The sequence below is a fragment of the Pocillopora damicornis genome, chromosome 5, assembly GCF_964200805.1.
Source record: "Pocillopora damicornis chromosome 5, jaPocDami1.2, whole genome shotgun sequence".
In the NCBI taxonomy this organism is placed as follows: Eukaryota; Metazoa; Cnidaria; class Anthozoa; order Scleractinia; family Pocilloporidae; genus Pocillopora; species Pocillopora damicornis.
The window spans coordinates 27,170,008-27,186,325 of NC_142674.1; the positions used below are offsets into that span (position 1 = coordinate 27,170,008).

Consider the following 16,318-nt stretch of genomic DNA (forward strand, 5'->3'; position numbering starts at 1 on the left):
AGGAACAAGCAAAAACAAATAAGAAACAGAGTTACAGGCGTAGTTTGTTGGTAGAGCAGGCGAAAATTCTTCATTTTGTAACTGTCTTGGTAATGACAAAGTCGCTTAAAGTTGAGTCAATATCGGAGTCAACACAATAATCTTTGTTTACCTCTCCACGGTTCCTCAACCCCCTCCCTCCCCTCCCTCAACGCTTCTCTCCTCCCAGTCTTAGGCTGATTAAAGTTCATGAAAGAATTGCTACTCAAACGTTAGGAATATTTGTTGAATTTAAAAGTACTTAGTGTTTAAGGCTTTAGGCTGCTAGGCCGAGTGCGTTGTTCCATTTTTTTCCAGTTTTCCGTTTAACTACGGTACAGGCCTGATTTTTTTCAGTGGTTTTTTCAACTGCTTAAGTAGTGTTTGGCGTCACCGCGATGATTACTTTTGTCTTCATTGTTTGCAGATTAGCAGAGCTGTTGCAAAATTTCAGTCGAAATCCAAGCCGGCTTTCAAAAGCAGCGACGACATCTTATCCAAGATGTGGGGATGTGTCAGGGCCAGTAATGGCATCAAGGTTCTGCTCTCCTTACTGATGGTGAAAACGCCATTGGTTGATGCAGATTGTATTCGTGCTCTGGCTTGTAAAGCGTTATGTGGTTTATCGAGGAGCGACAAGATTAGACAAGTCATTGGAAAACTACAGCTGTTTAACAGCGGCCAGTTACAAAGTGAGTATTGCACTGCGCATTGCTTTCTTCACACTTGTCCAACCATGTATATTATACAACTGGGCGTGCCCGTGGGCAAGATGAAGCGAGTCCTGTGTTCTGATAGATACCTGAGCTCTTATCCGCTTGGGGTATCACGCTTTTATCTCGCGCAAGATAAAAGGTTGCATTGCGAAGACATACAAAGTTTGTAATGTTTAGCCAACGTCAGCAAAGAAGTCGTAAAAATCGATAGAGGACGGTCAAAACACTTTTTCAAATGTAAAACGAGCACTCACCATCACAGATGGCTTTCTTTTCCAGCGCTTAAAAGAAAACAAGTCATTCTTGATTCTTATATAAGCAGAATAATTTTGCTATGTAGTAATTCCTTCATTGAACAACTTAATCAGTCAAGAGCTTTTGTCTAGTTCAAGACTCTTCGTCTCAGTTCACAAAAGTGCCAAAAAGAGCTCGCCAAATATCCAGCTATCTTGACTTATTTACAGCCATGTTGACCTTCTAAAACATCATTTCATTTCTTTCATTTACGTGGACTCAATGTCGTTTGTCTTGAATTTGTTGACAGTTTTGATGCGAGAGCCGATCATTGAGAATAATGCTTCTGACCACGCCCTTTTCTGCAAATATGCTGCCGAGCTACTTGAAAGAGTCACTGGTAAATCTCTGGCTACGTCCTCTGCAGTCCCGTCCCTGTCTAGAATAAACAAGGTATGAACTTGAAATGGACACAAGCTGTCGTCTCAAACAGGGGAGGGCGGAGACCTTCAACAGCGTCTTTACTCGACAGTTCACTGCTCATTAACTTTTGTTTGAACGGCAAACGTATGGAAAAGTCTAATTTCGATGATTAAAGTTTTGCTTAAATAATGAACAATCGATGATTTTGATTTGAAGAATTTATCAGAATCTACTTCTTTGTATTTCTTGTTTAAAAATGGATGGTCATCGAGACTGCCTTCAGGCCTTCTCTGTTCTTCAGAGAAGGGGAGGAGGGACATCCTCAGTTTCTCTGCCATCCCCTCCCAAAAGAAAACATTTGATCGTAGGTAAGATAGTCAGACTATCGGTTTTCATCTAAATACTTTTAAGTTAAGAGGAAATTAAGAAATTAATGCTTTCTAGAGCATTATTAAAACAGCCCAGTAAGAAATCATATGTAAATTTAACAGTTTTAGAGTTTGAATTGTCCTTTTACTTCTCTTACCCAATAGCTTCTGTTGGGTCGGTTTTCTTACTTATTTCGATGTTCTCTTAAGTAGGACACTTCCAAACCCTGTACAGCCCAATAACTAAATATCAGCCTTTAATTTCTTAGGCTGATGTTGTTGCGCAGACTCATATTTCATATCCGGCAAAAGAGCTTTTACAACTGGTTCACAGTCACCTCACAACCCAAGGTTTGTTGTGGAGCGTCGAGGAGCATTAAGAGAAAATCAGGTCAAGGGGCGGAATCACAAACTGAAGAATTTCCCTTTAAACCTATTTTTAGATCACACCCCGCTTCATAACACACTCTTGAAATTTAGAAACGAAAGTCCCAAGTCATCTGACAATCCAACAATTATGCAGAGCTGGATTATTTCTATAATTTAGTAGGAATAACCTTTGTTGTAAGGCCTCTTTGTAGTTAAGTCTCTGCTTCTTATTTTGAATTTCTTATAGCAATCAAAACAACCAATCAGAACGAAGAAAAATATCACGTGGAGCCAATAAGAATTTAAGGTAAAAATAAACAACCTCCTGAAGCGCGGGAAAACGCGGGTGACAAAATCGCAACTGGTTTTAGTTTTGAATCTGATTGGTTAAGAAGGTGGCGTGAGTTGTCTAGATCAATTACAGCCCTTAGCAGAGCAAAGGCGAAGCGTCCCAGATTACTTTGGACACTCGAATTAAATTTGTTCTAGTCTTGAGGGTGTTTGGCTCATTTGTTAATCAAAGGTGTGGTTGTTTTGGACTAGGACTTCATGAGACTGCAGAGGTTTTACGGAGAGAAGCCAATCTACCTGACCCAAAACCTGAATCAAATCTGCTTTACACTCCTACTAATAGGAAAGTATGTGTTGCATGTTGTCGTTGTTAAGTGTATTCTGTGATCACAAGGTCCCTTGATTCATGAGGAAAATACAATCATCTCGTAACAGCGATCGCATTTTCTAAAGTCATTTAATCATGGCACGAGTCTGCGTGATCGGGTTATGATGAAAATGACCAAATTTGTCCTTTTTTTTCTGAAATTCTTCTGTGAAATTCTTTTACAGGAAAAAGAATCGACAAATTAAGTCAGTCCATCTGGCCTTCATTTCATCATTCCATTCCTTTGTCCACCAGTCCATTAGTTAGTCAGCCGTTAGTAAGTGATTGAGCTTGTCCATCCACCAGTCAGTCAGTCGATCAGCCCATCCGTTAGACAGTCTGTCGTTCAATTTAGTATTATGAACTGAGTTGATAACGTACATTGGCCACCATAAATGGTAAAGCTGACATTTCGAGTGTTAGCTCTTCGTCATAGCGACTGATGTAGGGTTAACGCCAGAAACGTCTGCTTTTAAACTCTTTACGGTGGCCAATTTACGTTATCATATCAGTTGGTAATACTGAATTACTTTGTTATTCTCTCCCACCGAAGCAGCACCACAGCGCTTCTTTAGAAACTTGCCTCCTTTATCAGTCTGTCAGTCATTCAGTCAGTCAATCAGCCCGTCAGTCAGTTAGTTTGTTTGTCAGTCTGTCAGTTATTCCGTCTCTGTGAGGCAGTCAGTCAATTAGTCAAACAATCAGTCTGTCAGTCATTCCGTCTGTCCGTCAGTCAGTCAGTCAATCAGCCCGTCAGTCAGTTAGTTAGTTAGCCTGTCTGTCATTGCGTCTGTCCGTCAGTCAGTCAATTAGCCCGTCAGTCAGTTTGTTAGTCAGTCTGTCCGTCACTACGGCTGTTCGTTTATCAGTCAGTCGGCTTGTCCGTCCATCAGCTAATCAACCAGTAAATCGTTCAGTAGGTTAGAGCTCGCTCGTTCGGTCAGTCGATCGGTCGATCAAGTGAATCAGGCGGGCAAGCAGTCAGGCTCATAATGTGGATCGTATCTCTTCGTACAAGACTAACCGTATGCTTACCGTCATGTCCCATGTCACTGTACACAGGTTCGATTCAATCACTCCTCAAGCCTTTCTACGGCCTCCTCTGGTGTTAGCATTCCCGGGACTCCATCCCTGACGCGGTACCGATTCAACGACCCTGGAACACCAACAGGAAAGGTAATAACAATGTTTAGATGATTGAGCGGTCAGGATAACTGTATCTGAATGCTGATCATAATTTTGGCGTGTGCTTATCCCACCCCTGCCATAAGAACAAAGAAATTCATGGAAAAAGTCTTTTTTTAATCTCGTGTAAATTTATTTATCGAAAAGGATAATAATTTGTTGATTATTACGATATTATTATTTTATTGTTTTGTGTTACAATATTGTTTATGATACGTCGATCGATTTCTTTGTTTGCATGTTTGTTTTGGTCAGCGGCTTCTACCTTCCGATCTTTCTCGCCCTGCACGCCCACCGTCACCTCCTACGTTGGACATGATCGTGACGCGGTATCTTCGCGAACAGCATGCGCAGTGTAACAATCCTGTGTCCGCTGGCCCTCCATTCTCCTTAATACGGTAAGTCATGTATGCCAGAGCTAAAACATCTGAAAAAGTATTTCAGCTTGTTTGGAGGATTACCAGTAGTTTTATTAAGAGTTTCTTATGCGCATTCCACTCTCGCTTAAATATGGTATCGTAGTGCCTCCTATTAAGATTTTAAAGGTGGAAAGTTTCTAAAGAACTGTGGTGCTTTGTTGTTTGGAGAGTTTAAGAAGGTAATTTGGTATTATAAACTGAGTTGATAACGTAAATTAGCCAACGTTTATAGTTCCGAATTTAACGTTTCGAGCGTTAGCCCTTCGTCAGAGCGATGACGAAGGGCTAACGTTGACTGAAGTGGTGACCAACTCGACTTATAATACCAAATTACCTCGTTGAGATTTTTTACGAATTTTGTACGACCCCTAAGTAATCGCCACCGCCTATCTCTTTAACGGTAGCTACTTATATAAAGGGTTTGTGAAACCCTATGCTCCTCCTGGTAGACCGGTAGGTGAGTAAGAATTATTTCTTGCCTACAAGGTTTTCTAGGTCACTAGACGAATAGACTTTCTCTTGTTTTGTTTGGTTTTTTTTCACACTCCCTTACCGTTTTTATGTATTTGTTTCCTTTTTTTTAACTGTTTCTCCGAATGTTTGCCCGTTTATTTAAAACAATCAACTTATTCCGATTTGTCTATCGTCAGACCCCACAAATGCCCTGAACCAAAGTACAGATATTACGCACCATCGAACATGACGACGAGGTTAAAGCGAAGAGAAGTATGTATATTGCTATTGTTCTTAGCTTCAAACAAAACTATTTTGCCACGGTGGCGGACAAAGGAAACACTTATCTCATCATCATAATAGGTCGTTCTGATACTCGTGTCAGCTCCTATTCCAGAGTGATCTCCCTCAACATTTTTCTGTACTCAATCTTGAAAAATGTTTTCCCACCTGAAGGTGATTCCGCGTCATGGCGGATTTAACGGCGCCAGACTAAACAGACGGTTTATGTACGGAAGGTAGGAGATGCCTTATTTGTACTTCGTATCGCTTTATTAGAAATTCTTAATGTTTTTTTTAACAGGATCATTGTAACCTGATTCTCAGACCCCTGTCCACACGTAAACGGTATTTCTGAACACAGGTGACGGAGGTTTCCATAATCTCTGAACAGAGTGGATTTTTCGTGTTTTTCAAAAGCGCCGGCTTATCGTCTTCGCGTCGACCAAAAGAAGTGGAGTTTATCACGTGCAAGGACGTGACACTAGTTGATCTCCTTTTGAAGTGTTTTATTTTCAGTTTTATTAGCAGATAGGTTTGGACTCAAGGAAACGATTCGAATATGCTAAGTTTGCTCAAGATAATGTTCAAGATGATGTTCCTCTACAGAATTCTGACGCATTTTACCGACGAAGTTTCACAATTAGTCTTTGATTGTCTTAAGTTTAGTTCTCGGTTGTGTCTAACTGTGTTTTTCTCCATTAGATTTAAACCGCTCAGGGCCATTCGCGATACTGAAGAAAACAGCTTCTTTACATGTGCATGTTTTGCAGTAAGTCTCTCTGTTACCACATTCAATGAGATTTTTAAGATCTATAACTGATTTCGAGGACTAACCACTCCCAAGGATAGAAAAGATCCTGGTTGGCTAAATTTGGCAAACACGAAGCAGTTGAAGTAAACTTAAGAAGGGGCCTGTCAATTTTCCTCCAAGGGAGTGGGGCGGGGGATCGGAGTATTCTTTTTGTTTCACCATAAAATACACCTGATCCCCCCTTAAAGTTCTGTAGTATTGTAATGATCCCACCTCATTGGCAGTCAATTCTATAGTTGCTCCTCTAAGCTCTGTTAAAGACGACTAACCCCCCTCCGCTCCCCCCCTAAAAACCGTGGGATCCCCAAAAATTTACCTACCCCTCCCACCAAGTGTTAAATAAAGGCTGGTTCCCGAGAGTGAAGAAAATTAAAACCAATTGAAACTGAAAACCGATTTTTTAATTTTTTTTTTTTTTTTTTACGATGAACGAAACGTAATACTTCTTCAGACATCAAATTTACTCTTCAAAAATGTATCTTCAGGGCTTGACCCTTTACATGCTAACATCAGTATGCATATTCTCCGTACTGTTCTCTATGTAATCCCTAAAGTGCTGACAAAGAGAATTTGTTTAAAAATCAAGAGATTCTTATTTGGTGATCATTTTCTTTATTCTCGTGATCCTAATGTTTGATTCAAGGAGTGATATTGTATAGAGAAATTAGACGCTGGTCACTCTTAGAAGTCAAACGGTTTGAACCTCTTGTTTGTGTCGTTTACATTTGGCTGATTCGTAGTAAAATGGAAATTATGATTTTGTGTTTCCTTTTTCTTTTCTTTTTCTTTTTTTTCTACCCGTAAGAATTATCCTTACTATAGTTTTAAAAAAAAGTAGTGGCTTTTGTGAGGTCATGTAAACGTAGTACCTAAGTTTTTACTTTTTCTCCTCAGCCCGATGGCAAGTCTGTTTTACTTGGATCACAAATAGGCGAGTTGAAGGAATACAACTTAATAACTGGACAGGTACAAAACTCAATTTACACCTTTTGATTTCAAGTCAAACGCCAAATTTTTCTTGAAATAGCTACATGTGTATGAATTAGCCGTTGATTGTGACAAGTTAAGTTGTCAGCTGTATCTCACCTATATTTTTTTTTGGTTCTTTTATAGATTTAAACCGCTCAGTGCATGGTTTTCATGTTAATTTGTATTTCACGTACTTATTTTTAAAAAAATTACATTTTTCAGGAAGAGGCGACTTATCTCTGTAGCGCAGACAGAGCAATTTCCATGTGCCAATGTTCAAAAGTAAGAGTACAACATGGAAGTTTCCCTCCTCATATAGTTAAAAGTACCTTTCTTTCTACTTCGAACAAAGTCGAAAGTTTCATTAATGTTTTTCAACAATTTTTTTTTGGCGCACCCACCCCTCCTTCCCCCAACCCAACAACAATCAAATGGTAACAAGTTAGGTTCGATGTTGGATTTCGGTCCACATCCACACAAACAAGGCAGCTCCGCTACTGCTTTTAAATTACTTAACATTCGGTCAAATTCAGTTTTCTTGTTAACTGTTTAGTTTCCATATATTTCGCTGAAACCAATCAACCCTTTTTATTCATCAGTTTTGCAGCGCGTTTCGCAACGTTATGAACCTTTCTAAGGCTTATGTGACCGTTTCAGGTTGTGTTCACGAATTCATTTATCACTGAAATTGTCTTTCTGTACTTCATTCTTCAATTTTTAGGACCGCGAACTTTTATTGACGTCATCTTCGTCTTCTTTGCCTCCCTGTGCTCTTTGGTCATTTGGAGACGTTTTCGAAATGAAGTAAGTCTTTGAACTTGAAAACCTGTTTGATTCGTACCACTAGTACATTGGATAGGAACGTCCTTGTTTGTGTCTCTGCTTGGTTTATTTGTATCTCACCTTTAACAAACTACAATGTTTGTCGCTGAAACATAAAACAAACACGTACTTCACTATGTTTTACCATTAATTTTTATTGACTTGACTTTCGCTGAAATACAAGAAGAAGTTTTACATTATTCTTTCAGAGCTACGACTTTTACAGAAGACACTTAGACAAATTAATTTCATAGATTACAGGAGACGAGCAATGATTCCAACTTAATTCACCTGCGGCAATTGACGCCCAAGATCAAAACAAGCAAAATGGGAAATAATTTTGGTGTATGTCATGGCTTGTATCCTATAATCGGATTGGTGTTAATAACACGGTGACAGTAGGCGAACTTTAATATTTTGTCGTTACATTTATCTCTCTATTTGATAAAAAATGTTATTTACTTTCTAATTTTATTTGTTTCTCTTTGGCTCAGACATCCATTTAGCGAAGACACCTGGGTAAAGTTTAGTAATTTATCAGAAGACAGAATTATTGGCACACACGACGCTACTGCGCATGTGAGTTCAAGACATTTGATGCATTTTCACTTCTAAATACATCACGATCAGCCTTAGTTTGACAAATTGTCGCTGTTCATCTAGAACATTTACAAAAGGAAAAATAGATCAGCGAAATTGCTACTGCGTGAACACGGGATAGCAAGATAGAATCACCAATTTCGCCCAAGTTTGTACACGATCATTTTTTGTCTCGAATACATGGACTTTTAAGAAGTATTTTTCGCTCAGACTTCATGGCCAAGATCATTTTTCTGCGCCTCAGTTTCCTTGTTCTGAGGCCTCTTGGCTGTGTTTGATAATTTTTTAATTTGCTATTTTGATATGCTTCAGAAACAACTTTGGTTTTTCTTTCAAGTCACTCAGTTCAAATACGCCTTTTGAAACATTAGTCAAACTTAAAGGCGCCGAACTCGAGATTTTTATCGGTAGATCGTTGATAAATTGGAGGCAAAGCCTTGTGATTACCTTAGTAAAGGTTGACCAATGTTTTCTTGTATTTGATTCAGGTTTTTTTTTTTGTCGTTTATTGCTTGTGGTACTTCTCTGCCAAAACACCCTTTTTATTTCTCGATAACTGCGAGCATTAGAATGCAGTTAGAGTGTGATGATATTATTCACTAGATTATATTCAACCATCAGATTTACGACACTGCGACAGGTCAGCGGGTACTAACTCTGCACGATTCCAACAACACTAACAACTACTCAAAGAACCTCGCCTTCTTCAATCCCACGGACGACCTGGTATTGAACGACGGTGTATTATGGGATGTCAAAGGCAAACGGGTTATACACAAGTTTGACAAGTTTAACAACTTTGTCTGCGGCGTTTTTCACTCCTCCGGGCTGGAGATTATCATCAATTCAGAGACTGTATCCTTTTTTTTGTTTTTAAAGAACGAGCCAATGCTAGACTGTAAAGCAGTGAGTCCAGATTCGCGAAAATAACGGAACACAACGTCGGCCTTTCACGGATCTCGAAAAATCACTCTACCTCCTTCTTCTTACTTTAACAGTGAATTAGGAGAGAGATAGATATCAAGGACTATTATTTCATAAGAAAAGTTTATTGTTTCCTCATCTTGAGCGTTTTCGGGAACTAATACGCAGTAACCTGACTGATCCACTGCGCATAAACTTATGTCTGAATATCCTTGGTGATCTGCTGGCCAATTTACATCATCAACCTAGTCGATAAAACCAAACTATCTGGTTATTTCCCCGCCCTCACAACTGACGAAGCACTGCTGTTTCTTGTGACACTAACCCCTTAGAATGTCCAAAGCAACTCATTTCAAATAAACAGTGTGCCTTTTGCTTTGCCAATTATCCTTAACGCTAAAAACAGTGGGATCTTCGCTCTTTCCATTTACTGGACACGTGTCCTTCACTAGATCAATGTCACGTGATCTTCAATAACAGTGGTGACGTCATGTATGGGGGTAATTTCATGTTTACTTGTTTACACACTTCTCAAATTTGTTGATACTTTATTAATTTTTCACGAAGGAAACCAGACCCGACATTGAGGTTTTAGTGCGTCCAAGTCGTGAGCTTTTAGTTGCGATCTATCTGTCATCTCGATATTCAAATTCAAATTGAGAGCACAGAATACTCACCCGGGATTATGGTTCCATAGGTTTTTAGCAGTTTATAGACATCCAAAATTGCGTAAGGAAATTTTTCAACTTTTCATCAATTATTTAGCAACTTTTGCGGTGTTTGGAAAAGTGAAAGAGCTCTAGCTCTTTTATTCCACTCATAACCCTAAAACTTCCGGCTCCAGTCTTTCGAAGGTTGGATAGCGCTATCCGCTAGAAACTCTATCCGTCGGATAGCGTTATCCGCTCTTTACATAACTGGGCCCTCAGGGAAAAGTCCCTCAGAGCCTCTGATATCTCAAAAAATGAAAAAAAAAAATGAATTCTGGACTGAAGGGAGCGGTATTTGTTCTTCCGTATTTTATAGTAAAACATCTTTCGGATCCTTTGGAAATACCGCTAGCTTCCAGGCTCCTTGGACCGTACGAGACCTCGTTCAGGACCTTTGACGCAACAGATTATCAACCAATAGGTGAGCAGGAGGGCTTGCTACAAATTTTAATAGAAATTTTTTTTGGCGCTCGTTATCAGTTAATTTGAAATATCTTGACGTTTACGAAATGAGTGAGAAAATGATGTTGGAAATTTCAATTGCTTTCAAACAGCTACAATCGACGTTAAGAAGACAATATTTGATTTGTGTACCGATATAACTGACAGCTTTGTAGCCGTTATTGAGGTAAGCTTAAAAATCGGAAACCTCTGCCTTGTTTTGTTTTCCTCCCTTCCATCCTTCTTCTTTCATTCCCATCCTCTTCCTCTCCCGCTCCTGCTTAACTTCCTCTCTTCTCTTTTTTTCTCCCTCTTCTCCGACACTTTTTCAGAGGTAAGAGGATTCTTTTGATTTCTATGAAACATTAAATTCAATTTATCTTGATCGTAAGACCTGAGCCGATTGGTGCGGTTTAGCTCTACTTGTCAATCACTAGCCAAACTGCTTCATGATTATCTTGCGGGAAAAACAAAAGAGGGTGAACTCTTTCGAAGGCGTAGTTGACAATTCCGATTTCATTCACGAGGAAGCTGCCTAGAAAAACCGAATTTTTTAGAGCAGGAAGCGGCTGTAGACAGATTTAGGGAATCTCTCAAGTGTTCATCAGAACATGGAGTGTCTCGCGCATTACGAGGGTAGCAAAAAGTCTTAATTTCCACACTGGTCACTGGAAAAGATCTGCTGGCAGTGTTACCCACTGGTTTTTTTAGGAAAAGCTTTCTTTTTCAGATGCTGGTTAGCTTTAAAACTAATTATAAAACAAACCTTCGAGTGCAGAAGTGTGTCTGCTTCAAAGCACTGTTTACGATCAAATGGAAGAAACATCGCCAAAGGGATTAACGGAAGCTACACTCAAAGAACATAGGATGCAGCGAATATCAGCTCATATCTGTGTCCTCGGAAAAGGTTACGTCGAAGCCATTTGTCTCTGCGCTGAAAAAAAACTGCCTCACAGTTTCACTCATCCGCTCTACGCTTTTTTTTTTCTTCTTTTTTCTTTTTCTTGTGGTTACGGTTACTTGCTTAATTCCGAAAATGCGGTGAGGCACAATTAGTCATGGGGTGTTTCGCTTTTTAACAGCCTCTTCGAGCAAGCGTCTTTTCGCCTTTCACTGCCCCCTCCTTCCACTTTCCACTCAAACTCTAAGTCAAACATGGCCGGTGAAATAATCGATCGCGAACTTCTTAACGTTAACTCGCCCCAATATAACGCCTGCACTGCAAGCTCAGGAGCTAGCAGTAATCCCAGCTACCTCATGCCACGAGAAGTGGGAGAAACTTTGGCCATGCGAACCATCTGACTGGCTTTACTTGTCATTTCATGATTGCATAAGTTGCAAACTATCATCGTAAAGATCTTGTCATCATGTCATAACAGTTCACGTGAATTATTTCATATCATAAATTCGGCAACGTTCTTTTTTAGAATCAGGCCAGCACCGACGAAAGCGTTTGCCGGGTGTACGAGGTCGGGCGGCTGCGTAGGGCTGATGACGAGGACGAGCAGGTATGAGAATCTTAAGGACTTTCACATCAACATTCGTAGGAACGAACCAATCAAAGAGAAGTGAAACCGCCATCTTGGAGGCGGATTCGGTTATGTGATTGGGTCGTGCCTTATTTGCATACAAAATCCTGCACTTTGTTAGGTTGTGGACTATAGCGCCCCCTGGCACTAAAGCAGAGATGAACTTTAATTTACTTTGGGAACATACTTCAAAAACACGTCACTTAGTGCAACACGTGTTTGATGTAGGTCAATAAAATAACGACTCCATGCCTTTTTTCTCTTAGGAATCCGACGAAGGTGGCGAGGAAGATGACGATGTCGATGAGGATGATGATGAAAATGATGATGATGACGATGATGATGATGATGACGACGAAATTGAAATCACGATATCTGGTGATGATGATTCGGATGATGACAGTGATATTGCAATTTTTTGAAGCGCGGCTTTTAAGTTTCCATCTTTCAGTTGTTAATTCAACTCAACAATGAGCACGTCATTCTGCTATGTTTTTATCTTTGAAAAATGTACTTGTATCACAATTTGGGAATGATAATTTAAGCTTGGAGTTGAGCTTCTTGACGGTGGAGTTTTTTTTATGTAAAATGCTATGTAGCAGAAAGTAGAAGTCATCATGGAAAAAATTACACACATGTTACTGATTATCAAATAAATAGGAAGGATAGAATGGTTTGTTATTCCTCTTGTAATGCAAACAAGCCAGCAAAGGACTACTCGCCTCAGAGTTACCACTTGTCGATATCTTAACCTTGGTGAAACAGCTAAAAGTCTGTCTGTACTTATTGCAGTCAGTGTGAGGACAGAGACGCGACAGAAAATAACCCCCAAGGTTCGGTTGATGAGCGAGCCATGGTAACAAATTGCAGAGTGTTCTTGGGAAATTATGTAAGGGAGATGAAACGGCTGGAAACTGAGTCCAACAGTGATATCAGTGCATGCAAGATTACTGAACAAACATTTTGATGGTTGATGAAGGGAAGAAATCTTGTAGAGAGGGAAAAGAATGAGACCATTTCCCACAATGGCTGCAATGGAAATTATAAGATCAATGACGAAACAAACATAATAAGACTTCGATCATATACGCCCGTGAAGCAACGAAATTGATTAATTCTTGTTTGGTTTGTATTTTCCTTTAGGTTCTCCATGTTATTTTATAGCAGTTACCACTCTTTCATTGCTAAAGGCGTTGAGAACTCTCCTCTTGAACACCACACTGAACATCGAAAGAACGAATCTAGTTTCCGAAATGAGCAGGTGGTGATGTTTAAGTCTCTCTAGCCATGTAAGACTTTCAACCGCAGAAGGGGGGTTTTCTATATTCAAGAAAAACAGAGTTGAAGGGTTTTCGGTCAATACCATTTTGTTTTCTTTTTTTACGGTGATTTTCCAATATTTCGTGTGGCTTATTTCTTCATTTTTACTTCAAAAGAAGCATGGAGGTAATTGTTTCTTTTCAGCTGGCTATTTGCGGTGGTAACACTTTTTTTCCGCACACCACACCCAACTCGTTTCAAAGCAAATTTAATTAATTTTAAAGTTGTGTTTTCTCTTTTAAACTTAAACCTTAATCGAATTCATTCAGAGGAAAAAGTAATATCGAGCTAAGATTTTCACGAATATTTTTTAGCCTTGCGCTTATGTTTTTCGCGAAGTTAAAGAGTACCTCTACTCACTGACATATCCTGACGAGCCGGCAAATTGGCTCTGGCTAATAAATTCTGAATTTAGGGAACACACTCGTGGCAAAATAATTAATTTTTCAGAGAAGTGAGAGTTGCAGTAAAGAAGACAATCAGAGCGTTTTGTTGTTGTTTGTAGCTCAGTGATGTCTTTATTTATGAGATTTGACCACGATGTTCCTTAGCATAAGTATATTATGCAAATTTTTTCATTTAAAAAGCATTTGCTTATCATAAAAGAACCACAAATATGTTACCTTGAAAATAAAACGAGCATAGCCAAGAAGGGCAAAGACACACATGGGTCAGGAACTGAAAAGAAAAGCTGACTTGTTGAGAAAGCTCTACAAAGTATTGGCGAAAAATAATTCACAGATTCTACGTCATTTGTATGTTAAATAAATGTGGCACCTGCTTACTAAACATGATGAAAATTCAAAGAATATGAATAAAACACGAAAGAGTTAAAAACAAGTCTAATTATAGCTGTGACATTTGTCATCGGAAAATCAGACAACAGGAGGAATTTTTTATCCAATAGAAACTGTTAAAATTCTCAACAAAACAATAATACTCTTATATCGAATAGGGATCACCCAATAAACGTTCATTTGCTGCCAAAAGAGGGAAAGACAGAGCCACAAGTCTGAACGTGAGCGCCAATGGCGACCCTCCCAAGCCAGTTATCTTCACAATTACCAATTGGAGTAGTAGCATTTCTCCTCGCTTTCAACATTGTCCTCTCCTTCACTGCATCTCTTGGTAATGCTCTGCTTCTATTAACATTTTATAAAGTGTCCTCTTTGCATCACGCTGCAAAGGTCTTGTTTGAATGTCTAGCCGCTACCGATCTTTGTGTGGGTCTTTTTTCACAACCTCTGTTCGTGACTGTTTTATTTCTTTACATTGATCTTGGTAACACCGACATAGATATTGTGTATTACGTCGAAGAGGTTGTTTGTATATCCAACTATGTTTTGTTTGGAGTGACTGTACTGATATCAACAGCTATCAGTGTTGACAGACTTCTTGTTCTGTTATTGAGGCTGAGATACAGACAAGTTGTGACACTAAAGCGAACTCAAGCTGTTATACTTTTATGCTGGATAATTGCTGTTTTATGCGGATTGGTTCGTGTCTGGAGTCAAACGGTTTCGGAGATTGTTGCTTTTGTGGCCGTTGTGGTATCTCTGGTTACTTCCGTGTTTTGCTACGTAAAGATCCACCTGAGATTACAGCGGTACCAGGCTGAAGTAGAAGACAACCCTGGCGAAGGACGGTCAAATGCAGGAGAAGATATAGGTGTAGGAAAAGATGAAGCAGGCGCAATAACGGGGACAAGAACAGCCACAGAAGAAGGAGCAGGAGTAAAAGGTACAGGAAGGGGAAGAGTACGTGCATGGACAGCAAAAGGTTCATCAAAACAAAGATTAAACGGAAGAGTTCAACTAAACATCAAACAATATCAGAAAACAGTTTCCAGCATATTTTGGGTGCAGTTGGCTTTAGTGGCATGCTACACCCCTTTTATAATTGTGTCGATATTAAGACATACAGTACTTAGTGGATCAGCAATTCATGCTCTGTGGCTCTTTACGAAAACTTTAGTTTATCTGAACTCATCTCTGAATCCCTTTCTTTACTGTTGGAAAATCACAGAAGTGAGAAAGGCAGTAAAGGACACAGCCAGGGTGTTTTGTTGTTGTTCGTGATTCGATCTTCCGTGTCCTTAAAGAAAAAATTTTTTGCGAATTTTTATATTAATCAATAAGGAATCATTGAATGCTGACAAGCAATTGCACTTACAGAGTCGAAAACTCTATTGCAATATGAGGAGGAATACAAATTTCTTTTTCTTTTCCATGTTTTCTTTACAGGAAGGAGAATAAGAAGAAGAGGAAGACATAACATCAATTAGTCTCTTTTTTTTGTCATGAAACACAATGAGATATTGATTGAGAATTGATTCTTTCTATCTATTTTGGACGGGTTTCTAATATTTATTTAAAGATCGCCCATGCATAAACAAAATTAATAAATAAACGTTAATTGTGGACTTGTCTTTGCTCGATATGCCCTGTTCTCTCATACGTAAATCTAATAACTCGCATATTGACTGAACAAACCGTTTTCAGCGAAGTGCGAAGCAACTTTGTCGAATAAAACCTTAAAAGAGTCTACCCCGTACATTTGTGCGGCCCCTTTAGTCCTATTTCCGGCGGCGCTTTTAAACAAGTAAGGTTGTTATTTTCTTTTCCTTTTTCGCCGCCTCAGTTATTGCTGACTTCTCTATACATACAGTCACAGTGAACCACTGCTTTCTTTTGCATTTTTGGCCTCTTTCAGCTGACTTTTCCCCACAATCGGGAGGAAAAACCTCAAGATGAATATGTCTAACCTTTATTTTAAAATGCGTCATGCTTGAATATCAAATAAGACTAAATTAAATATCTCATAAATTGAGGAAGCCACAAAAATGGCTGATTAAATGGCTTATATTTTGGTATTAGTAAATTCGAGAATAATAAAAAACGAGATTTAGCCAAACTTTAAGTTCTCTTGAACTTTAACTTTATGATGAAAACACAAGCGCGCGTCTCAGCCCTTATCAATGTTCAACAAAAATTTTTTTTTTCCACAAACAGTTTACATCTGCTTCCAAAAACAAAGCGTGGAATGTGTAATGATGTATCACGAATAA

General features: G+C 39.1%; 2 protein-coding genes across 2 annotated transcripts in view; both read left to right on the forward strand.

Moving 5' to 3' along the window:
- Window positions 1-13,042, forward strand: part of LOC149046269 (DDB1- and CUL4-associated factor 1-like) — a 29,427-nt gene extending 16,385 nt beyond the window's left edge. The window contains exons 16-34 of the mRNA XM_089207032.1: window positions 446-710; window positions 1,279-1,421; window positions 2,029-2,110; window positions 2,672-2,766; window positions 3,849-3,962; window positions 4,227-4,369; window positions 5,041-5,116; window positions 5,300-5,361; window positions 5,828-5,894; window positions 6,831-6,902; window positions 7,128-7,187; window positions 7,627-7,709; window positions 8,222-8,306; window positions 8,949-9,182; window positions 9,658-9,751; window positions 10,278-10,382; window positions 10,516-10,589; window positions 11,830-11,910; window positions 12,198-13,042. Of these exons, the coding sequence (XP_089063158.1) occupies window positions 446-710; window positions 1,279-1,421; window positions 2,029-2,110; window positions 2,672-2,766; window positions 3,849-3,962; window positions 4,227-4,369; window positions 5,041-5,116; window positions 5,300-5,361; window positions 5,828-5,894; window positions 6,831-6,902; window positions 7,128-7,187; window positions 7,627-7,709; window positions 8,222-8,306; window positions 8,949-9,182; window positions 9,658-9,751; window positions 10,278-10,382; window positions 10,516-10,589; window positions 11,830-11,910; window positions 12,198-12,353 (2,091 nt within the window). The 3' untranslated portion in view covers window positions 12,354-13,042. The remainder of the gene's footprint in view (window positions 1-445; window positions 711-1,278; window positions 1,422-2,028; window positions 2,111-2,671; window positions 2,767-3,848; window positions 3,963-4,226; window positions 4,370-5,040; window positions 5,117-5,299; window positions 5,362-5,827; window positions 5,895-6,830; window positions 6,903-7,127; window positions 7,188-7,626; window positions 7,710-8,221; window positions 8,307-8,948; window positions 9,183-9,657; window positions 9,752-10,277; window positions 10,383-10,515; window positions 10,590-11,829; window positions 11,911-12,197) is intronic.
- A 151-nt stretch (window positions 13,043-13,193) lies between these two features.
- LOC149046271 (uncharacterized) lies at window positions 13,194-15,674 on the forward strand. Its single transcript, XM_089207028.1, has 2 exons — window positions 13,194-14,991; window positions 15,495-15,674. The coding sequence occupies exons 1-2, from the start codon at window positions 14,280-14,282 to the stop codon at window positions 15,533-15,535; spliced, it is 753 nt and encodes a 250-aa protein (XP_089063154.1). The 5' UTR covers window positions 13,194-14,279; the 3' UTR covers window positions 15,536-15,674.
- Window positions 15,675-16,318: the final 644 nt, after the last annotated feature.

Excerpts from the sequence above, each read along its gene's own strand:
- LOC149046271 (XM_089207028.1), top strand. The coding sequence starts at position 14,280 with ATGGCGACCCTCCCAAGCCAGTTATCTTCACAATTACCAATTGGAGTA. Across the intron at positions 14,992-15,494 it reads AGAAGGAGCAGGAGTAAAAG|GAAGGAGAATAAGAAGAAGA; the intron begins GTACAGGAAGGG and ends TTTTCTTTACAG.